Here is a 24,939-nt window from a genome sequence, read left to right on the forward strand (position 1 = left end):
TTGCAGCAAAGCATCCTTCACTCATGCTACCAAACATACCCTTGTAAAACTGACCATCCTACCGATCCTCTACTTCGGTGATGTCATTTACAAAATAGCCTCCAATACCCTACTCATTAAATTGGATGCAGTCTATCACAGTGCCATCCGTTTTGTCACCAAAGCCCCATATACTATCCACCACTGTGACCTGTAAGCTCTCGTTGGCTGGCCCTCGCTTCATACTCGTTGCCAAACCCACTGGCTCCAGGTCATCTACAAGACCCTGCTAGGTAAAGTCCCCCTTATCTCAGCTTGCTGGTCTCCATAGCAGCACCCACCTGAAGTACGCGCTCCAGCAGGTATATCTCTCTGGTCACCCTCAAAACCAATTCTTCATTTGACCGCCTCTCCTTCCAGTTATCTGCTGACAATGATTGGAACGAACTACAACAATCTCTGAAACTGGAAACACTTATCTCCCTCACTAGTTTTTAGCACAGAGCAGCTCACATATTACTGCACCTGTACTTAGCCCGTCTATAATTTAGCCCAAACAACTACCTCTTCCCCTACTGTATTTATTTATTTATTTTGCTCCTTTGCACCCCATTATTTCTATCTCTACTTTGCACATTCTTCCACTGCAAATCTACCATTCCAGTGTTTTACATGCTATATTGTATTTACTTTGCCACCATGGCTTTTTTTTGCCTTTACCCCCCTTATCTCACCTCATTTGCTCACATTGTATATAGACTTATTTTTCTACTGTATTATTGACTGTATGTTTGTTTTACTCCATGTATAAGTCTGTGTTGTTGTATGTGTCGAACTGCTTTGCTTTATCTTGGCCAGGTCGCAATTGTAAATTAGAACTTGTTCTCAACTAGCCTACCTGGTTAAATAAAGGTGAAATAAATATAAAAAAATTCGGACTGCTTCCAATCAGAATGGTAGGAGATGACAGGTTGTATAAACTCACTAATAGGCAGAGTTAAAAGAACATACAGTGCCTTGCGAAAGTATTCGGCCCCCTTGAACTTTGCGACCTTTTGCCACATTTCAGGCTTCAAACATAAAGATATAAAACTGTATTTTCTTGTGAAGAATCAACAACGAATGGGACACGATCATAAAGTGGAACGACATTTATTGGATATTTCAAACTTTTTTAATTAACAAATCTAAAACTGAAAAATTGGCCGTGTAAAATTATTCAGCCCCTTTACTTTCAGTGCAGCAAACTGTCTCCAGAAGTTCAGTGAGGATCTCTGAATGATCCAATGTTGACCTAAAAGACTAATGATGATAAATACAATCCACCTGTGTGTAATCAAGTCTCCGTATAAATGCACCTGCACTGTGATAGTCTCAGAGGTCCGTTAAAAGCGCAGAAAGCATCATGAAGAACAAGGAACACACCAGGCAGGTCCAAGATATTGTTGTGAAGAAGTTTAAAGCCGGATTTGGATACAAAAATATTTCCCAAGCTTTAAACATCCCAAGGAGCACTGTGCAAGCGATAATATTGAAATGTAAGGAGTATCAGACCACTGCAAATCTACCAAGACCTGGCCGTCCCTCTAAACTTTCAGCTGATACAAGGAGAAGACTGATCAGAGATGCAGCCAAGAGGCCCATGATCACTCTGGATGAACTGCAGAGATCTACAGCTGAGGTGGGAGACTCTGTCCATAGGACAACAATCAATCGTATATTGCACAAATCTGGCCTTTATGGAAGAGTGGCAAGAAGAAAGCCATTTCTTAAAGATATCCATAAAAAGTGTCGTTTAAAATTTGCCACAAGCCACCTGGGAGACACACCAAACATGTGGAAGAAGGTGCTCTGGTCAGATGAAACCAAAATTGAACTTTTTAGCAACAGTGCAAAACGTTATGTTTGGCGTAAAAGCAACACAGCTCATCACCCTGAACACACCATCCCCATTGTCAAACATGGTGGTGGCAGCATCATGGTTTGGGCCTGCTTTTCTTCAGTAGGGACAGGGAAGATGGTTAAAATTGATGGGAAGATGGATGGAGCCAAATACAGGACCATTCTGGAAGAAAACCTGATGGAGTCTGCAAAAGACCTGAGACTGGGACGGAGATTTGTCTTCCAACAAGACAATGATCCAAAACATAAAGCAAAATCTACAATGGAATGGTTCAAAAATAAACATATCCAGGTGTTAGAATGGCCAAGTCAAAGTCCATACCTGACTCCAATCGAGAATCTGTGGAAAGAACTGAAAACTGCTGTTCACAAATCCTCTCCATCCAACCTCACTGAGCTCGAGCTGTTTTGCAAGGAGGAATGGGAAAAAAATTCAGTCTCTCGATGTACAAAAATGATAGAGACATACCCCAAGCGACTTACAGCTGTAATCACAGCAAAAGGTGGCGCTACAAAGAATTAACTTAAGGGGGCTGAATAATTTTGCACGCCCAATTTTTCAGTTTTTGATTTGTTAAAAAAGTTTGAAACATCCAATAAATGTCGTTCCACTTCATGATTGTGTCCCACTTGTTGTTGATTCTTCACAAAAAAATACAGTTTTATATCTTTATGTTTGAAGCCTGAAATGTGGCAAAAGGTCGCAAAGTTCAAGGGGGCCGAATACTTTCGCAAGGTGCCATTTCTACAGGAGTTGAAATGGTTTCCAAGTCTTCTGTTCCTTATTCTGACAGGGAGAACTGCAGCACTACCAGACCCTGTCTGTCAGTCTCTAAAACAGTTTGATGTTGGGACCGGAGCACTACCAGACCCTGTCTGTCAGTCTCTAAAACAGTTTGCAATGTTGCTGAAAATACTCCTGGAAACCCTGTGGTTAAGGTGAATCTCTTGTCTTTTATAAAGTGCTGGTTGCTGCCAAACAAAACAAAGTTGTCACAAAAATATGACATTCATGCCTTTGCAAAGTTTATTCAGATACATGTTTAGGGCAAAGAGTCGACTGAAATGTTACGAATCCCTTTGGTAGCACGGGAGGGGGGCAAAGATAATTATTATCTTTCCTGTGCTATCGAGGGTCTTTAAAAAATGTAGTCCTCCCTTAGTTCCTCATATCGCCTAAAACAAAGGTTGTTGAAACCTACGTTAGTGATGATGGTGTCAATATTGGAGTAGATGGCCAGAACCATAGGCACAAGAGAATTGATATCATGGACACGGGCTCCTGGGTGACAGTGAACCTTGGTTGGTCCACAGACAGGCAGGCTAAAATCTCTCACCATCAAGCTGCCCACAATGAAGGTGGTAATGATGGAATCCAATGGGGAAACATCCTGCTGAACTGTAGTGGCCGTGGGGGAGGGTGCCACTGGGCAGCCGCAGGCTTTTGGTATACACCCAGGATCCGTGCTGACTCCCGGGGCTGATAGGTTCGTCTCAAGTGGGGAAAAGCTTTTTGATAGCAGGATCGGATCTTCTCGGATAGATGGGTGGCCAGACTGCCTCCCCGATCTCCTACCCCTTGTGAGTGTTCTCCCATGGGCCGCGTAGTTGAGCTTTACATCTGTCCATTGGATTGGGACAGATCAACGCCCCCCCGACTCATCAACAGCTTTGGTATAGGAGGCATTAAAAACTGAGATTCAGTTTGCCTGGGTTACAGCAAGGTCAGTGTACATAGAAAGCAGGTTTTCCTGTTTTCACAGCCAAGCTAACAGCCGGAGGATCACTTCCCTAAGATTCTTGATGGTGGTGCATTTAGAGCAGACAATTCCCTGTCCATTTTCTAGTTCCACCTTATCTTTTATCTTGTGTGGAAATCATCTCGAACCTGAACCATTTGTGCCCAGCTGAGGATAGACACACCGGTGGACTAGCACTGCTAGCATTAACGTGCTCCATTTTCATGATTGCTAGCAACTGAATGGTACTTAACTGGAGTCCGGAACACAAACGTGCGGTCCCAGCTGTAAAGGCTAACCGTGTTGGGGAATCAATAGCATTACAACCTTTTAGTTAAGATTAAAAACGATTTAATGAAAAGGATTTAATAAAAACAAATCCGTGTGTAGGCTGTTGCATCTGTTGCATGATGACGGAGCTCTTGACACAAAACTCACACACACAACCACACACTCAAAAATATATATACAGTACACACACAGACAGTCAGAAGTAAACACGTCCAACTAATGAAGTACTCACACCTCAGATACACTATGATAGATCAAACATTTTTACACAAACACACGGTGACACACACACCTCGACCATAAAAAATGAAATGTGGTGCTTATGTTGCCCCATACTATCCTCTTCCTTGCATCCTATCTCCACGACAACCAGTTGAAAAGTTCATCTCAGAGAGTCATACCAATCTGGCCTGTATTTCTCTGCTGTCTCTGATTCATCTCTCCTTCTCTGCTTCTGCTGTTGCTCTGATTTCTCTCTGCTTCTCTGCTTCTGCTGTTGCTCTGATTTCTCTCTGCTTCTCTGCTTCTGCTGTTGCTCTGATTTCTCTCTGCTTCTCTGCTTCTGCTGTTGCTCTGATTTCTCTCTGCTTCTCTGCTTCTGCTGTTGCTCTGATTTCTCTCTGCTTCTCTGCTTCTGCTGTTGCTCTGATTTCTCTCTGCTTCTCTGCTTCTGCTGTTGCTCTGATTTCTCTCTGCTTCTCTGCTTCTGCTGTTGCTCTGATTTCTCTCTGCTTCTCTGCTTCTGCTGTTGCTCTGATTTCTCTCTGCTTCTCTGCTTCTGCTGTTGCTCTGATTCCTCTCTGCTTATCTGATTTCTCTCTGAATTCTCTCTGCTTCTCTTTCCATCTGTTCTTCCTGATAGAGCTGAGGGCACTTCTCTCTCTCTGTCTCTCTGTGTGTGTATTTTCTATCTCATTTCTGATGCAGGGTCAGCCAGGATCATGTAAATACTTCCACTCACTTTAAAATAGCATTCTACAGCACACAGAAAATAAATCAATATCTCAGTTTACTTCTTCTCTTCTCAAAGCATGGAAATAAAACATACCCTTGAAATGTCTTATTACATTACACTTGTAATTACATGTGTTATTGTTTTACTGTATTCCAAAGCCAGTGCAAAGTCAATGCCCTCTAAAACTTAACTCATGAACTACCTTTTCCTTCACAAAGCGTGTGTTGAATGAAAACATGTATATCACAGAACTTCAAGGATTCTGTATTTTGGCATGCATGTGTGTGTACTCGGTTAAGTGAGATTTTGTGAATGTCTCGGTAGTTTGGTAGTATATGTCTGCATACGTGCATGCAAACATATGCAAGTTTATGCAAGTGCGTGTACAGTACAGTCAAAAGTACAGTCAAAAGTTTGGACACACCTACTCATTCAAGGGTTTTTCTTTATTTTTACTATTTTCTACATAGAATAATAGTGTAGAATAATAGTGAAGACATCAAAATGATGAAATAACACATACGGAATCATGTAGTACCCAAAAATGTGTATTTCTTCAAAGTAGCCACCCTATGCCTTAACGATGGCTTTGCACACTCTTGGCATTCTCTCAACCAGCTTCCCCTGGAATGCTTTTCCAACGGTATTGAAGGAGTTCCCACAGGCTGAAGACTTGTTGGCTACTTTTCCTTTACTCTGTGGTCCAATTCATCCCAAACTATCTCAATTGGGTTGAGGTTGGGTGATTGTGGACGCCAGGTCATCTGATGCAGCACATCATAACTCTCATTCATGGTCAAGTTGCCCTTTCACAGCTTGGAAGTGTGTTGGGTCATTGTCCTGTTGAAAAACAAATGATAGTCCCACTAAGCGCAAACCAGATGGGATGGCATATCGCTGCAGAATGATGTGGTAGCCATGCTGGTTAAGTGTGTGCCTTGAATTCTAAATAAATCCTCAACAGTGTCACCAGCAAAATACCCCCACACCATCACACCTCCTCCATGCATCACGGTGGGAACCACACATGCGGAGATTATCCATTCACCTACACTGAATCTCAAATTTGGACTCATCAGACCAAAGGACAAATTTCCACCGGTCTAATGTTCATTGCTCATGTTTCTTGGCCCAAGCAAGTCTCTTCTTATTGGTATTCTTTAGTAGTGGTTTCTTTGCAGAAATTCAACCATTCATGGAGTCTCCTCTGAACAGTTGATGTTAAGATTTGTCTGTTACTTGAACTTTGAAGTATTTATTTGGGCTGCAATTTCTGGGGCTGGTAATTCTAATGAATTTATCCTCTGCAGCAGAGGTAACTCTGGGTCTTCGTTTCCTGTGGCGGTCCTCATGAGAGCCAATTTTATCATAGTGCTTTACATTTTCTAGATTGACTGATCTTCATGTCTTAAAGTAATGATGGACTGTCATTTCTCTTTGCTTATTTGTGCTGTTCTTGCTATAATATGGACTTGGTATTTTACCAAATAGGGCTATCTTCTGTATACCACCCCTATCTTGTCACAACACAACTGATTGGCTCAAACACATTAAGAAGGAAAGAAATTCCACAAATGAAGAAAAAGGCACACCTGTTATTTGAAATGCATTACAGATGACTACTGCCTGAAGCTGGTTGAGAGAATGCCAAGAATGTACAACGCTGTCATCAAGGCAAAGGGTGGCTACTTGGAAGAATCTCAAATATAAAATATGTAGATTTGTTTAGCACTTTTTTGGTTACTACATGATTCCATATGTGTTATTTCATAGTTTTGATGTCTTATTCAACAATGTATTATTCAACAATGTAGAAAATGGTCTAAATAAATAAAAACCCTGGAATGAGTTGTCCAAACTTTCACTGGTACTGTATTTTTTTGTGTTTTTTTGTGTTTTTTTGTATTGCCTGGGTTGCAAGAAGAGATGAGATAAGGGGGTGACTGGGCTTACTGGACCTGGCCCTTATAGTTGAGATTAACCCCCAGCCTTAATGAAGGGGGCACGGAGAGGTGGGAGAGAAAGAGGATGGTGAGAGAAGAAGAGAGGATGTAGGATGTAGCTCAGTTGGTAGAGCATGGCGCTTGTAATGCCAGGGTAGTGGTTTCGATCCCCGGGACCACCCATACGTAGAATGTATGCACACATGACTGTAAGTCGCTTTGGATAAAAGCGTCTGCTAAATGGCATATATTATTATTATATTATTAGAGTGAGGGAGAGATGAGAAAGAGGGAGAGATGAGAATAGAGGCAGAAAAAGTATGAGGTATAAATAATGAGTGGCCATCAGTAAATCCCAGAGGGGAAGGCCTTTCCCAGAGGGATACCTGGACGATGCTGGGCTGATTGTGTGCCGCCCTATGGGAATCCCAATCACGGCGGCCGGATTTGATACAGCCTGGATTCGAACCACGTACTATAGTGACTCCTCTCGCACTGAGATACATTGCCTTAGACCGCTGTGCCAGTCACAACCAGCTTTCTAAAGGAATATGCATTCAACATGTTTTCATCAAATTTGTCACATGCGCCGAATACAACAGCTGTAAACCTTACAGTGAAATGCATATTCACAAGCCCTTAAACCAACAGTGCTTTAAGAAGTTAAGAAAACAAATACAAATAAATGTTGAGTAAAAAAATAGAAAATTAAAGTAACAAATAATTAAACAGCAGGGGTACCGGTACAGAGTCGATGTGCGGGGGCACTGGTTAGTTGAGATATTTGAGGTAATATGTACATGTAGGTAGAGTTCATGTGACTATGCATAGATTATAAACAGAGAGTAGCAGCAGCGTAAAAGAGGGGTCTGGGTAGCCATTTGATTAGCTGTTCAGGAGTCTTATGGCTTGGGGGTAGAAGCTGTTAAGAATCCTTTTGGACCTAGACTTGGCGCTTGCCGTGCGGTAGCAGAGAGAACAGTCTATGACTAGGGTGGCTGGTGTCTGCGATCACGACACGCAGATTAAAATATCAAAACAAACTCTGAACCAATTACATTAATTTGGGGACAGGTCAAAATGCATTAAACATGTATGGCAATTTAGCTCGTTAGCTTGCACTTGCTAGCTAATTTGTCCTATTTAGCTAGCTTGCTGCTGCTAGCTAATTTGTCCTGGGATATAAACATTGAGTTGTTATTTTACCTGAAATGCATGTCCTCTATCCAGACAATTAATCCACACATAAAATGGCCAACCGAATCGTGTCTAGTCATCTCTCCTCCTTCCAGGCTTTTTCATCTTTGAACTTACAGTGGGGCAAAAAGTATTTAGTCAGCCACCAATTGAGCAAGTTCTCCCACTTAAAAATATGAGAGGCCTGTAATTAACATGCTGATAGAAATGAGGTTAAACTGATTTGAGTTTCCCTGCATTAAAGTCACTAGGAGCGCCGCCTCTGGATGAGCGTTTTCCTGTTTGCTTATGGCCGTATACAGCTCATTGAGTGCGATTTTGGTGCCAGCACCAGTCTGCGGTGGTATATAGACAGCTACGAAAAATATAGATGTAAACTCTCTTGGTAAATGGTGAGATCTACAGCTTATCATGAGCTACTCTACCTCAGACGAGCAAAACGTCGAGACTTCCTTAGATTTCGTGCACCCGCTGTTTACAAATATGCATAGGCCATCGCCCCTTGTCTTCACAGAGGCTGCTGTTCTATCCTGCCGGGAAAAAAAGAAAACCCACCAACTGTATGTTATTCATGTCGTCATTCAGCCACGACTCGGTGAAGCATAAGATATTATCGTTTTTTATTGTCCCGTTGGTAGAATATATGTGCTCATAGTTCATCTATTTTATTATTGATTGATTGATCGTACGTTGGCTAATAGGAAAGATGGAACAGGTAGATTACCCTCTTGGCAACGGATCCTTACAAGGCACCCAGACCGTCGTCCACGATACCTCCGTCTTTTCTTCCTGCGAATGACGGGGATGAGGGCCTTGTCACATGTCTAGAGTAAATCCTTCCCGCCCGACTCGTAGAGGAAGAAGAATTCCTCCAGTATGGGGTGAGTAATCGCTGCCCTGATATCAATAAGCTCTTTTCGGTCATAAGAGACAATGGCAGAAACATTATGTACAAAATAAGTTGCAAATAACACGACAAAACATACACAATAGCACAATTGGTTACGGGATTGTAAAACAGCAGCCATCTCCTTCGGCGCCACATATTTGATATAGCACACACTTTTCTTGACAGAAGGTTGCACATAGTGCCTTGACAGTTTATGACGTAGACTGATTTAAAATCATTGCAAAGACATACAGTGTCCAGGAGTCACTGCTCCCCTTCTACACATGTTGGTAATATTGCTTGAACGTTGCTGGCCTGGGCATGATCGAAAAGTTCCATTAACGTTTCAGGGCCAAGAGAGAGCAAGGCCGAAGGCTGCTCTTTAGTGCCAACCTACTGTACATTGTTCTCCCTCAGATGTTTATTGTATTGTACAGCGTCAGACTGGGCCAGGACTCTGAAGGAGCCAGATTGATTAGTTTGATCTCCCAACCTCCTAGCAGACTGCCTCTGTCTCTGTGTGCCCTCCTTGCTTTCACCCAGACTCCATTACCCATCGATTTTCCTTCCCACACAAACGCACAGGCAAGGTCAGAGAATATCCTTTCAACTCCTCAGCCTTTTCCTCCCTCTCTCTCTCTCTCTCTCTCTCTCTCGCTCTCTCTCTCTCTCTCTCTTCTCTCTCCTCTCTTTTCTCTCTCCTCTCTTTTCTCTCTCCTCTCTTTTCTCTCTCTCTTTTCTCTCTCCTCTCTTTTCTCTCTCTCTTTTCTCTCTCCTCTCTTTTCTCTCTCCTCTCTTTTCTCTCTCCTCTCTTTTCTCTCTCTCTTTTTCTCTCTCTCTCTTTTCTCTCTCTCTTTTCTCTCTCTCTTTTCTCTCTCCTCTCTTTTCTCTCTCTTTTCTCTCTCTCTCTTTTCTCTCTCTTTTCTCTCTCTATCTTTTCTCTCCCCTTTTTTCTCTCCTCTCTTTCTCTCTCTCTCTCTCTCTCTCTCTCTCTCTCTCTCTCTCTCTCTCTCTCTCTCTCTCTCTCTCTCTCTCTCTTTTTCTCTCTCTCTCTCTCCTCTCTTTTCTCTCTCCTCTGTTTCTCTCTCTACCTCTCCTCTCTTTTCTCTCTCTCTCTCTTTTCTCTATTTTCTTTTATTCCCCTCCGCTCCATGTCACTCCTCACTCTCGCTCATGCATGCTCATCACGATCTGGTCCACCTGTGCTCAGAGACTTATTTTCTTATGGAGCGAGGGAGAGAAGGAAGGAAGGAGGGGTTGGGGGGGGGGGGTGTCCTGAGGGGGAAAGAAAATAAGGAGGGAAGGTATTGGCTGGAAGGAGAGGAGAAGGTTGGAGGGATGCTGTTAGGAAAAAATCTAAAGTATTTCATTAAAGCTAAAACTATCATGCTCTTCGCTGGTTAGATGCTTTTATGGCAAACATATGTTCACTAGTATAAGGTTTAGGAAGGATTTCAAAGAAAAAGCACTCACCCATCAAGTGTGGGTGCGTGGGTCTGTGCCTTTGCGCCAGCGGCATCATTTGGCAGGTAAAGATGGCTGTTATTCCAGTCCTCGGGTGCCTTTTTTGCCCCAGCTAACACACCTGACTCCAATAATCACATAATCATGATCTTCAGTTTACAATGCAAATTGATTAATCAGCTGTGTTTGCTGGGGATGGAGAATAAGTGTGACACCAATCGAGGACTGGAGTTTCCCACCCCTGTGTAGATGACTTGGGCTAGGTACTGTAACTGCTGTTTGATTTGACATGAAACTAAGCTAGAGTTTTAATCACAGTGCTTATGTAGCTAGTGCATAGCAGTGTTTTTACCACAGGTGGACTACAATCAAGTTGTAGAAACATCTCAAGGATGATCAATGGAAACAGGATGCACCTGAGTTCAATTTCGAGTCTCATTGCAAAGGGTCTGAATACCTATGTAAATAAAGTATTTCTATTTTTTACATATATTTTTCATATATATATTTTTATTTATATATATTTTATATATATATATATATATAAAAACAGAAATACTTTATTTTCAAACATTTCTAAAAACCTGTTTTCACTTTGTCATTATGGGGTATTGTGTGTAGTAGATTGAGGGAAAACATCTATTTAATGCATTTTAGAATAAGGCTGTAACATAACAACATGTGGGAAAAGTCAAGGGGTCTGAATACTTTCCGAATGCACTGTAAATGAAGCTACAGCAACAAGGTAATAACATCTGAAGTAAATTTAGCTTATTTTTTGCTGTTCTCGCAATGTAATTTTTGAGTTTTTAAATTGTGTAGAAATGCAGTAAATAAGCTTCAATTTTATTTTCCTGCTGGTATTGGCCTTACTTGACTGCAGGCGCATTCGTTTTATTTTGTACAGCTGAGCTGAACTGACTTTGGAAGCCATACAAAAAAATCTGGGGCTGTTTTTTGTAAACAACCTCTATTTAGGCTCAGAGGAGAAGGGGGAAAACTTGGCCCAGAATTAGAGAAGTTCAACTAAGAGGGAGCGCGTGATAGGAGTGGTGGAAGAGTGGGGGGAGGGAGTGGGAGAGGTTGAAGGACAATGCTCTGGAAAAGAAACAAGAAAGTACTTAAATTTAGAGAGGTGGAGAGCAAGGGATTCCGGGCAACATAAACAAAGAGAACACCTTCACAGAGGAATAAACCAGGGACATTTAATAACAGGGTCTGATTTTTGTTTCGTAAAGCCTCTACTCTCTCCGCTCCCCCTCTTTTACCCAAAACTATGTAACTTCTCTAATTAACTTTGATTGGTTTTTTTTATGTCCTGAGAGCTGTGCTCTGCTCTGCCTGTGAAGGACGAGGTGACCCCAATGAGATGTGAATGCAGCTATAAGCACATTAACTTCCCCCTTCCACACACCCCCACCAATCCAGTTTCTGTGCAACTGCCTTGAAATTACCATTAATGCAATTTTGTTTAACTAATTCTGACAATATAAGCTTGGCTCAGACAGTGGGTATCCATACTGGTGCTACTAGGGTTCTGGGGGAGAAGGAGGAATGGTAGCCATGACAGGGCAAGGGGCGGAAGAGCATTGGGCCACTAACCGGAAGGTTTCCCTGGAAGCCAAAGACATGGATGTTGATTAAGGACTTGGGTTAAAGGTGGAAGACACATTTCAGTTGAATACATTTAGTTGGACTACTGACGAGGATGCACCCCGGGAAAAAGGAAAGGGGCCCCTTTCCAGGGGTGCATCCTCGTCTCCTAACCTTCGTATGAGTATATGATGAAGGAAAGGAGCAGACAAAAGAAGTGGATTGAGACTTCAGATCCATGTCGCCACAAACCAATCTTCCCTCGATTTTTCACTTTCTTAGGAGACCAAAAGAAATGCAAGAAAGACATGATATGTGAGAAACAGATGCAATCTGTTTTGATTGTTTTCCACAGCAAAGTGAGAGAGAGTGAGAAAATATGAAGAAAAACAACAACTCAGAGCCATGTCTTTTTTTCTCCGCAGAGTTTAATGAATGTGATATACCATCCATGCAGAATGGGCTTTAAGCACTCAGGGCCTCCGCTGTGGCTGTAAACAAAGGCTGTGCACACACACACACACACACACAAACGTGCACACGCACACACACACACACAGGCAGACCAGACGCTCCAGTGTTGAGGGATTGCATTTCATCGAGGAGAGGAGAGAGTATGCGGGTGCTCTGCGTACCCCTCCTTCTTCCACACATAATCGCTGCAGCTTGAAAGAGCTCATAAATCAGCCTACCACAATGGATTGTAGGGGGAGAAATGTGTGCCCCTGGCATTTTAAATGGCGCAGTGCCAAGCCATGGACAGGCCAATAATAATTCTCTTTGTTATTCAAAGTGGCGAAAACACAGGGAGATGTTTGGGTGTTGGCTGGCTTAGAGATATACTGTGTACCCACTCACTACACCCCTTTCCTGTGTCAGTGATTCAGAGGGTTGAGGCCTTGCTTTGTAATGCTGGGTTTTACTAGAGCCGTCGGTTATGTATGCAGTGTCTGTGCACACATACTGGTGGCTAACTGGTTACTGCTGGTTGCTCAACTGACTGCTGAGTTGACCATGCCACCTACAGAAGTTTACATCTCTTCCTATAGCGTCTGATTTACTAAGCTTTTGTTTTGCATACATTTTCCAGAGAGAATTAAACTTTGAATGTTGAATAAATTATGTACAGATTAAGAAGTAGAAGTTCTGAAGGATAAGTGGTTTTAGCTTCTCTCTTCTCCTTCCCGTCCAGTCCCCCCACCAGATAGTGGATTTCTAATCTAGATAATGCGCTGAGGTTCTTTGATTTGCACGGCAGAGTGTCCCAGATGGACTCATCTTGCCATAGCAGGCTTGGGTCACACTATGGGACAGACTCCCTGGGTCTAGGTAAATCCAATGCACTTCTCAAAACGCCTATCCAGGCCCTGGAAAGTAATTGTCTGCTCTGGACTGAAAAGCATCCAAAGTAACCTAGTTCTTTCTGGTCTGACTTCTCCCCACACGTCTCCCTGTCTGTCCTCTGCTTGGGGTAGCTACTTTCTCCACAGTGTTTTCTTCCAGAGAGGGGATCAATGTGTCTAAAGCAGGCAGCTAAAGTTAGGTGCTGCTGGGGTTAAACAGGGCTGGGTGATAGGGGTGGAGGCTCGTCAATCTCCTGGCTAGCCACTGAGATCTGGCCCTCTCTCCGTCTACCCTCCGTTAGATTGATCGATGGTGGATCTATACTAACGCTTCCCTCCACTTTGTTCTCTCTTTGTCTCTGTCTGCTTTCTGTCTGCTCTCCTTCCTAACTGCTTTCCATTCGGTTTCCAACCTGTAGCTCTTAAGGTGGGGGGTAGGTCTATAGAGAAAGTGCAAAGAAGTACTGCAGGACAAGTAGAACTGATACATTCACTGACCTTTAGTATAACAGAACTACATTTGTAACATTATGTATTAGAACTCACCATTACCAGAATTTCAATAAGAAGGATCCTTTAAGGCCATGAACGAAATGTGAGCAGCAGCCTGTAACATACAGTGATTGTCTGGTAGGACCCACATCCCTCTATCCCTCCCACTCGCCTCTCACTCCTTGTCTCCCCCTCTCTCACTGTCCTGTTATTCATCTCTCTCTCTCTCCTTCCTTCCCTTTCTCTCCCTCTACTTCTTTCCCTTCTTCTCATTCTTTCTTCTTTCTCATATTTCCCTCTTTTCCCCACAGCTCAACTCTATTATGAGACATTTACAACTGCAGCATCATCCATCCATAGTCATTTCTGCATCATCCTAATAACAGACGCGTCTCCCCCTCCTCTCCCTCGCCCTCTCCCCCACTCCTCTCCTCCCCACAGCCAAGATAAAGTCCAAGTGTGCTCCGACGTTCTTTGCCTGTGCCAACGGGATACACTGTATTATCGGACGGTTCCGTTGCAATGGCTTCAGCGACTGTCCTGACGGGAGTGACGAGAAGAAATGCAGTGAGTATCCCACAGCAACCACCTCCCATCCCATACTAACCCTGGCATAATACCCCATCATGACCTTAATGTACAGTATGTCATGGAAGCCACTCTCTATTTAACCACATACACTGTGGTTTAAACACAGGTTGGTCTTCTGGACATACTGTATGATCAGTGTTCGGATAATTTGGGAGCCAGCTTTAGCTGTAGTATATAGAAGTGGTGGATTTGGGAGCCAGCTTCAGCTGTAGTATATAGAAGTGGTGGATTTGGGAGCCAGCTTCAGCTGTAGTATATAGAACTGGTGGATTTGGGAGCCAGCTTCAGCTGTAGTATATAGAAGTGGTGGATTTGGGAGCCAGCTTCAGCTGTAGTATATAGAAGTGGTGAATTTGGGAGCCAGCTTCAGCTGTAGTATATAGAAGTGGTGAATTTGGGAGCCAGCTTCAGCTGTAGTATATAGAAGTGGTGGATTTGGGAGCCAGCTTCAGCTGTAGTATATAGAAGTGGTGGATTTGGGAGCCAGCTTCAGCTGTAGTATATAGAACTGGTGGATTTGGGAGCCAGCTTCAGCTGTAGTATATAGAAGTGGTGGATTTGGGAGCCAGCTTCAGCTGTAGTATATAGAAGTGGTGAATTTGGGAGCCAGCTTCAGCTGTAGTATATAGAAGTGGTGAATTTGGGAGCCAGCTTCAGCTGTAGTATATAGAAGTGGTGGATTTGGGAGCCAGCTTCAGCTGTAGTATATAGAAGTGGTGAATTTGGGAGCCAGCTTTAGCTGTAGTATATATAAGTGGTGAATTTGGGAGCCAGCTTTAGCTGTAGTATATAGAAGTGGTGGATTTGGGAGCCAGCTTCAGCTGTAGTATATAGAAGTGGTGAATTTGGGAGCCAGCTTTAGAAGTGGTGGATTTGGGAGCCAGCTTCAGCTGTAGTATATAGAAGTGGTGAATTTGGGAGCCAGCTTCAGCTGTAGTATATAGAAGTGGTGAATTTGGGAGCCAGCTTCAGCTGTAGTATATAGAAGTGGTGAATTTGGGAGCCAGCTTTAGCTGTAGTATATAGAAGTGGTGAATTTGGGAGCCAGCTTTAGCTGTAGTATATAGAAGTGGTGGATTTGGGAGCCAGCTTCAGCTGTAGTATATAGAAGTGGTGAATTTGGGAGCCAGCTTTAGCTGTAGTATATAGATGTGGTGGATTTGGGAGTGGGCTCACATGGCTCCCTCCCTCTGTTCCTGTTTCTCTCCATCTCGGCAGAGCAGCTTCTAACGAGCCAATCACTCTCCATCGTCAGAGACACTGTGCCTAGCCTGCAGGCCCCCACGCTGATGCACATCTAATCTAGCCATTTAAATGGAACTGCGCTCCTTCCACGTGCTCTGTGCTACGAACGCCGCGCTCTGAGAACCGACCACTATGTCTCTACTGCCTAATTGTCTGGATATTCTTACAAGATAATTCAGCCTCATTCTGCTCAGGCTTGGAACAAAGGCCAAGCAGCACAAGAGTGCAAAGAGGAATCGGAAGTGTTCCGAGGTCTCTCATGCTAGTTGGATTTGTGTATCTAATCAAAAACCGAGATCAAAAGGTTTTACTGTATCTCTCGATGCACTGTGATGCATTTCATTTTTTCATTAATTCCCTCTTGATATTTCTTTGATAAATTGATAAATTGGACCGTGTTAAAGGTTTGAGGTTTTTCTAGTTTTTTTTAGGTTTCTCCAGCTCTTCAGTTGAAGGAGCTGGTGGTTATAAAAATGAAACAAAAGAATGCCTACAGTTTGTTTATCACATACCTAACCCCTGACGTCTATCCTCTGACCTCTAACCTCTGAGCTGTGTTGTGGTCCTCTCACAGCAGGTAATCCGCTGGTGTGCCTGGAGGCCCGCTTCAAGTGTCGTAACGGGCGCTGTGTGGACCGCAGTTTCCTGTGTAATGGACAGGACAACTGTCAGGACAACAGTGACGAGGAACACTGCCTTACCACCGCAGGTAAGGAGCTACACACTACATAGTAACAACCCGCTACACACCAGCTACCTGCTAGCTATGCGCTAGCTATACACTAACATGGCTACATGCTAATGGTTTCACAGTCACAAGGCACCATTATACGAGCATCCAACATTGCTCACTAGGATTCAATACTTTGCTACCAAGCCAACTTTGTAAACTTTAAGTCAGAAGCAAGAAGCTAGCTTGTTGTTCCTGCAGATGAAGTTAACATGCACATGTGCCTCAATATACATCTCCCAGACCTCCATGGCCATCCTGATATAGGCCAGAGTCAGGATCCATCAGGTGGTAACCGTGTAGAGGTCTGCCATCAAGACAGATTGCAGCACGCAGAGAGGAGAGGAGAAGCTCAGGGTTTATTATCCCTCTGAGCTAAGGAAGAGGAGGGGGAAATTAAACTGCATAACACACACCCACAGGCATAGACACAAACACACAATCTATGCCCCCCCCCCCCCTCTAACTTTGCCTCTCTCTCTCTCTCTCGAGAATAAGAGCAGAGGTGCTGCAGATGACAGATAAGGCACACAACATCCATTTAAGTCATCCCACACTCCCTTCTTCCTCTCTACACTCCCCATCTCATGGAGTTAGAATGCTGTTTGGGTTACCTGCCTCTGACGTGTCTGATAATTACATCTAGCCTGCTCTCATAGTTTTATCCTTCCGTTGTTTCATTCCTGCAGTCTGATTTAGGCCATGTGTTAGACAGAGGATGGCCTCTATGTTTTTTTTCTATTTATTCATTGGGTAATGGGTTTTTGGAGGGGGAAGTGACAAAGTGGCGAACAATGCAATGTAGCAATATAGAATAGTGGTGAGGGGAAAAGTCAATACAGTTATATATCTAAATATTATTTTGGACGATTTTATATTGATACTTTGATTTGATTGATTTATAGAAATAAAAATAATAAAAAGTGGGAGCATTTATTTTATTTTTTGCCAAGTGGCGTTAAGGGTTTATCATACTGTTTACCAAAATGTGTACACGTATGCACAACAGTGGAATATTGGACCGTTAGCTTTCATACTTTTTAGAATTTTTAGCACAGCTCAAACAATTTCTCCAACTGTCAACACATTCAAATGAATAGAGGATACATACCTGAGACGCGTTGGTTGGGACCTGTGGGGAGGTGCTATGCGTCCCCCGCAGATGGTGGTGTCAGAGCCGCGGAGCTATGACACAATGGGACGCAGGACAATCACTTATCAGCATCTATGGACTATGATTTACACTTCCGCTAGCGCTACTCAGCTATACCTGCGCCAAAGCTCCGGTATTTTTCATCCGATAGCTTGTTCTCCATCTATGTTTTCAGCTATTTTATTTCCATGAATGATCAAACCAAGAATCCGGGACACTCAATTGAGTATGAAATGTTACGTTTGGTATGGTTACATAAGACAGAAGGTTACTTAAGGTAAAAACGAAAGGCGCGTGAATGGGTGGGCATAAAATGTCAACGTCTAGGCTCCCAAAGGTTCCGTGTGCGAATCTCATCACAGACAACTTTAGTATTTTAGCAACTTTGCAACTGCTTGCTACTTTTCATATACTTTGCAACTACTTCACTTTTTAACTAACCCTCCCCCTAACCTTAACCCTTTAACCTAACTCCTAATCCCTAAACCTAACACCTAGCCTAGCTAACCTTAGCCACCTAACTAAGGTTAGCCAGAATAAATGTGGAATTCATACGTATTGCAAATTCATAACATATTGTACGAATTACAATTCGTAACATATCATACGACTTGTAATTTGTTAAATATAGGCACAACTTTACCAAAATGATTACTACGTTGTTTGCAGGAGAAATAAAAGTTTTGGCTTTGATACCGGCAATATCTTTCAGATATAAAGAAAAGCTGGAAAAAAGTTGGCAGTATAGTAAAGTTGACAGTATAGTAAAGTTGGCAGTGTAGTAAAGTTGTCAGTATAGTAAAGTTGGCAGTATAGTAAAGTTGGCAGTATAGTAAAGTTGGCAGTGTAGTAAAGTTGGCAGTATAGTAAAGTTGGCAGTGTAGTAAAGTTGGCAGTGTAGTAAAGTTGGCAGTGTAGTAAAGTTGGCAGTGTAGTAAAGTTGGCAGTGTAGTAAAGTTGGCAGTATAGTAAAGTTGGCAGTGTAGTAAAGTTGTCAGTGTAGTAAAGTTGGCAGTGTAGTAAAGTTGGCAGTGTAGTAAAGTTGGCAGTGTAGTAAAGTTGGCAGTGTAGTAAAGTTGGCAGTGTAGTAAACTTGGCAGTGTAGTAAAGTTGGCAGTATAGCAAAGTTGGCAGTATAGCAAAGTTGGCAGTATAGTAAAGTTGGCAGTGTAGTAAAGTTGGCAGTATAGTAAAGTTGGCAGTATAGTAAAGTTGGCAGTATAGTAAAGTTGGCAGTATAGTAAAGTTGGCAGTATGGTAAAGTTGGCAGTATAGTAAAGTTGGCAGTATAGTAAAGTTGGCAGTGTAGTAAAGTTGGCAGTATAGTAAAGTTGGCAGTATAGTAAAGTTGGCAGTGTAGTAAAGTTGACAGTGTAGTAAAGTTGGCAGTGTAGTAAAGTTGGCAGTATAGTAAAGTTGGCAGTGTAGTAAAGTTGACAGAAAAACGTATTGCGATGTAATCTAGGAAGAGCATGGGAAGATAGAGAATCATTTTCTGTATGTGTAATGTTTACTGTTAATTTGTATTGTTTATTTCACTTTTGTATATTATCCACCTCACTTGCTTTGGCAATGTTAACACATGTTTCCCATGCCAAGAAAGACCCTTGAATTGAATAAAGTTCAATAGAAACAATTGGAATAAAAGGCATGAGAGGCTAAGGGGGATTTGAGATCAATAGAAGGAGAGGGATAGAGAGAGAGAGTGATGCTGAGATAGAGAGGCACGGTGAAATGGGAGCCAGAAGAGGATTGAATAGATAGAAGTGAGTGAGAGGGGATAGTAAGAGCGAGAGACAGTAAGAGGGATAGCAGTAGTCTGGAGTCGAGCCCCGAGGCAGAGCGAGGGAGGGGGAGGGCTCTGTAATTCAGGAAGCAGAAATAACATTAAAGCCCATTCGGCACAGCAGCGTTTCTTTTTCCTCTCAAATCTGTGTTTGGGTGTACGTTGTCGGAGGGGGTTGGGGGCGGGGTGTGTGTTTGACCCCCCCCGCCCTTTGCTTCGTCACAGCAGGAGAACAGCCCGGGGGCACAGACGTCCCAGGCACACACACAAACACACTGGAGACCAGAGACACACTCAGCATGCCCAAGCACCAAACACATACACACACACGAAAGCAATAATACACACAGTATAACTCCCTGACCTTCAGCAGTCTAATATCAGAATGAGAAGTTTGTGAATGTGAAATAGTATGAGACATGCAGAGAGCTGATGAAGTGTTCTCTGTTAGATGGCAAGTTGGAGACAGTGTCTTAATAGTAATATTAATTCACAGAATGGGGAAAAGTTATTTCAAATCTGCTACGAAGGGACATTTTTTAAAAGTTTAGCCATTGAATTGTCTTAGTAGACTAATGACACAGTGTGTTAGGAGAGAGAGAGAGAGGAGGGGGGGGCTAGCTTTCAACTGGCTATGTGGATTTCTGAAGACATGGCATGCTTTGTCTGATTACCACCATCAAAGGCTTTTGTTTTGGCACGCTCTGTGTGTGTTTGAATACTCAACACCTCCCTTCATAGTAAACTGTGGACTTTCAACAGAAATATGTTCAAATGGAGATTGTCAAAAAATATTTACATTCCAAAAAATATCCAGGAATTCAGAAATGCAGTGGGGATTATGCTAGTGACTTCATGTAGAGTATAGCGCACAAAGGCTCTGAAAACATCTTCATTAATTCTCCCATTCACATCCACTTTCTGCCAAAGCTCTGTTTCATGTCCCCAGTCCCAAACCTTACTCCTATTTCAGCATCCAATGTGCATTTGAATAAGGATTCAATGTTTGTCAAATTAAAGTTTATTGGTCGTGTACACAGTTTAGCTAAATGTTTGTCATTAGCGCCTAACAATGCAGTAAAATGTCAAACAAGTACACAAATAATACTATATTTTTTTTACTTTAAAAACATTTTTTATAAAGAAGTCAAGAGATGTTCGGAACGAAACCAGTTAACAACCCAAATAGCACTGTAACACTAATCATCCAAATGCCATCTATACATACATGTGTTAATGGTATGTATAGACAGTATGTGAATAGAAAAGTGATGTATACCAGTATTTACAGAGGATAAGTCTAGAATACAGTATATACATATAAAGTGGGTAAAACAGTATGTAAACATTAGTGAAGTGACCAGTGTTCAATGACTATGTACTCTACATAGGGTAGCCATCTCTAAAGTGCAGGGTAGAGTTGAGGATGGACAGAAACATTTACATGTAATTTACATGAATTTACATTCCCTTCACAACAAAACCAGGTGTCCTCCTCAAGGTTATCCTGCAGCATTCCTTGAACAGGAACGAACTACAGTGACTTCCTTTGTTTACCACTCCCCCTCACATATACAAATACAGTACCAGTCAAAGGTTTGGACACACCTACTCATTCAAGGGTTTTTCTTTATTTGTACTATTTTCTACATTGTAGAATAATAGTGACGACATCAAAACTATGAAATAACACATGTGGAATCATGGAGTAACCAAGAAAGTGTTAAACAAATCAAAATATATTTTATATTTGAGATTCTTCCAAGTAGCCACCCTTTGCCTTGATGACAGCTTTGCACACTATTGGCATTCTCTCAACCAGCTTCATGAGGTAGTCACCTGGAATGCATTTCAATTAACAAGTGTGCCTCTCTTTAAAGTTAATTTGTGGAATTTCTTTCCTTCTTAATGCGTTTGAGCCAATCAGTTGCGTTGTGGCAAGGTAGGAGTGGTATACAGAAGATAGCCCGATTTGGTAAGTCCATATTATGGCAAGAACAGCTCAAAAAAGCAAAGAGAAATGACAGTCCATCATTACTCTATGACATTAAGGTCTGTCAATCTGGAAAATGTCAAGAAGGATGCAGAGGATAAGTTCATCAGAGTTACCAGCCTCTTAAATTGCAGCCCAAATAAATGCTTCACAGAGTTCAAGTATCAGACACATCATAACATCAACTGTTCAGAGGAGACCGCGTGAATCAGGCAGTCATAGTCTAATTGCTGCAAAGAAACCAATAATAAAGAACACCAATAAGAAGAAGAGACTTGCTTGGCCAAGAAACACGAGCAATGGCCATTAGACCGGTGGAAATCTGTCCTTTGGTCTGATGAGTCCAAATTTGAGATTTTTGGTTCCAACCGCCGTGTCTTGGTGAGACACAAAGTAGGTGAACGGATGATCTCTGTGAGTGTGGTTCCCACCATGAAGAATGGAGAAGGAGTTGTGATGGTGTGGGGGTGCTTTTCTGGTGACAATGTCTGTGATTTATTTAGAATTCAAAGGAACACTTAACCAGCATGGCTACTGCAGCATTTAGCAGCGATACGCCATCCCATCTGGTTTGCGGTTAGTGGGACTTTGCTGCTTCAGTAACCACACGTGGGTCGATATTATGGGAGGGCCTTAGGGGGCCTAGCCCATCCAAATAAAATATTGAAATATAGATAATTTATTTGACCGATACACGCGCCGACAGAAAGACGCATCAATCTCAGTTTAAGCATCCGAGCAAGTGAAACAGCTCCCCTCTGTCTCAGTATGTGTAGAACATGTATCTGCTGCTCTTGCGAATTCGAAAGAAGACATTACACTAAAGTAAATCAATGTTTAATCAACATTATGTAATTACTCCTGTCTAAATAAAATCGTTCAATATACTTCAACAGGGAGCATGACTTAGCCACAGATGATCATTAGCTTCTTTATTAAAAATACCTGTGGATTGTTTCAAATCACAAGTGTGTTTGGGAAGCCCACAATTTGGTTATTACACGTGGCAATAGGTCTAGCTGATTGAGTAGCGGCTGTCAGTGAAAGCATCTAAAATATGTGTGAAGAGAATGTGTTTTGAGTATAATTTTAAAATGTTGCATCAAGAAGAAGGGGGGGGTGTTGAAGATATGAATGCCTCCATAAGTGCCCATTTGGCAATGTCTTCTTTCTGATTGTCTTAACTGGTACACCACCATTTTGTTCTTCGCCTCACACAAGTCAACAAAATCTGTTTCTAACATCCATTGTGAAAGATCGTTCCTCAGTGTTTGAAAAATCTTTCCAACGCTCCTGACCTCAATAATCACCAAGCCTCTGTGTGAAAGAACATAATATCATGATCTGATGATTTCATAAAAAACTGCTTTTTGTCCCGAGCGCACTGGCGCAGGAAGCTTCGAGGTCCCGGAATAGGCTAGTTGATACACTGTTGAGAGTTTGTTAGAGACGGCTTCGGGCCGGACCCTGTGATAATTTGGTACAATGTTGAGCTTCACTAGCAATAGCTCAAGTCAAGACAGCTAGAAAGGGAGGCAGACAGGCGGAGAAGAGAGATTAATGCGATTAAAAGAACCAGAACTTTCATCAGTATATTTTCTACTTTTTTTCTTTGTTGACTTTAGGCCTTTGTATTTGACTTAGTTGGTGATGGAGGTTATAGGCCTACTGCTGCATTAGTATATAGGCTTTCACTGAGTTCTAGACAATCATTTATTTAGCCACCAATGGGTCCCAGTGTATCAATGTGTCTATATAGCAGAGGCTAGTGCTCTAGCCATAGTTGAATTTTAACTTTTAAATTTGTATCATTTTACTTCAGATTTTTATGATTAACCACATGACAATGATTTTGAGAAACAAAAATGTTATTATTGAAATGTAACTGTTCCACAAAAATGTGCATATATAAATATTCAGAACTGGCATGCAGATCGGTAGAAACAGAGGGATAAATTGTAAGCTTCCCCTAACTTAAGACTCATGAGCTGCCTGTGGTCTTTACTAAAAACCCCATTTAAAAATGAGTGCAAGCGCGTGCACACATAGGAGGTCCCATGAAAAAACAGGCCTCCTCTGGAAATCAAATGCCCGTCCAACTGATTTGTTCTGTCACAACATGTATTTGGTCACATTACAGTTCCTGCCACCAACCCCATCAGTGTAATCAGTGGCCTACAGGTCCATAGAGGACTGTCAGACAGCCAATTACATCTAAGCAGAGACACAGCGGATGCATGCAGGCAGGCTGACATAATGCATTAGCCTGCTACATGACTAGCCTGTCAGCGCATGAACAGCCCTGCTGGAAATCACTGATTAAAGATCATCTCTGGGTGGTTGGAAGTGTGGGAAAACCTAAGGCGTGTGTGTGTGCGTGTGTGCGTGTGTGTGTGCGTGTGTGCGTGTGTGCGTGCGTGCGTGTGTGTGTGTGTGTGTGTGTGTGTGTGTGTGTGTGTGTGTGTGTGTGTGTGTGTGTGTGTGTGTGTGTGTGTGTGTGTGTGTGTGTGTGTGTGTGTGTGTGTGTGTGTGTGTGTGTGTGTGTGTGTGTGTGTGTGTGTGTGCGTGCGTGCGTGTGTGTGTGAGCTAATCTATAATATCTGTTCTCATTGCTTCGCCTATGTGTTTGAATGGTGATCTCCACTCATCTAAGTTATTCTCAAATGGCAATGAAGGAATGTAGCCTTTTAGCGTGTAGATCATCATTAAACTGAACAGGAACTGCTTGGTACAGAACAATTAATCTGCCATTACAGATTGGTCTATATGAACCCGTTGTAGCTGGCTTCTGAATCCTTGGGTTCAACTGTTTGTGACACACAACTGTCTCTCTTTTCTCTCAGTAAAACTCCAGAGAGCCTCTTTTGAACTCCCTGGAGAAGCACTCTGTCTACAGAGTATAATCTACAGCTCTATATTTCATAGATCCTTCCTCAGTGTGAAAGGAGATTCACGGCTGCATCTGCTGCTTTGCATAGACGTTATGCATGAGAAACCTGGATCCCGGGCCAACTGCTTACACCAGCTCATAAACAGATACATACATAATACTCATTTCCACCTCACCATTAGAGTCCACAGTAAAGCACCCATTAGGGCCTGCAATCACACTGATATATAGACTGAATGGAGAATGTCAGTGATTGCAGATTCCTGGGTTGTATTCACCATTGGTGGCATCACTCTGCTTTTAATGGCTTTTCAGCCTCCATATTCCACATTGATTTCTGCAGGAGTTTGGGCCAGAAAATAGACACAGTAGTTTAAAATGACAAGTTAATCCAAGGGTGTTTTGGAGGTGTGTGTGCATGCGTCTGTCTGTGTGTGTGCATGCTTCTGTCTGTGTGTGTGCATGCTTCTTTCTGTGTGTGTGCATGCGCCTGTCTGTGTGTGTGCATGCGTCTGTCTGTGTGTGTGAGGTGTGAGTCTGTCTTTGTGTGTGAGGTGTGAGTCTGTCTGTGTGTGTGCATGCGTCTGTCTGTGTGTGTGAGGTGTGAGTCTGTCTATGTGTGTGCATGCGTCTGTCTGTGTGTGTGCATGCGTCTGTCTGTGTGTGTGAGGTGTGAGTCTGTCTGTGTGTGTGTGCATGCGTCTGTCTGTGTGTGTGCATGCTTCTGTCTGTGTGTGTGCATGCGTCTGTCTGTGTGTGTGTGC

The 24,939-nt window shown here is 42.6% G+C and overlaps 1 protein-coding gene across 2 annotated transcripts in view; it reads left to right on the plus strand.

Moving 5' to 3' along the window:
* The window catches only part of LOC124035734 (low-density lipoprotein receptor class A domain-containing protein 3-like), a 153,671-nt gene that overhangs the window by 67,879 nt on the left and 60,853 nt on the right, over positions 1-24,939 (plus strand). The window contains exons 3-4 of one of the 2 annotated variants that reach the window (XM_046349355.1): positions 14,229-14,354; positions 16,198-16,332. In XM_046349355.1, the coding sequence (XP_046205311.1) occupies positions 14,229-14,354; positions 16,198-16,332 (261 nt within the window). The remainder of the gene's footprint in view (positions 1-14,228; positions 14,355-16,197; positions 16,333-24,939) is intronic. The other variant, XM_046349365.1, reaches the window with a different exon arrangement.

The sequence above is a fragment of the Oncorhynchus gorbuscha genome, linkage group LG01 (assembly GCF_021184085.1).
Source record: "Oncorhynchus gorbuscha isolate QuinsamMale2020 ecotype Even-year linkage group LG01, OgorEven_v1.0, whole genome shotgun sequence".
Classification (NCBI taxonomy): Eukaryota; Metazoa; Chordata; class Actinopteri; order Salmoniformes; family Salmonidae; genus Oncorhynchus; species Oncorhynchus gorbuscha.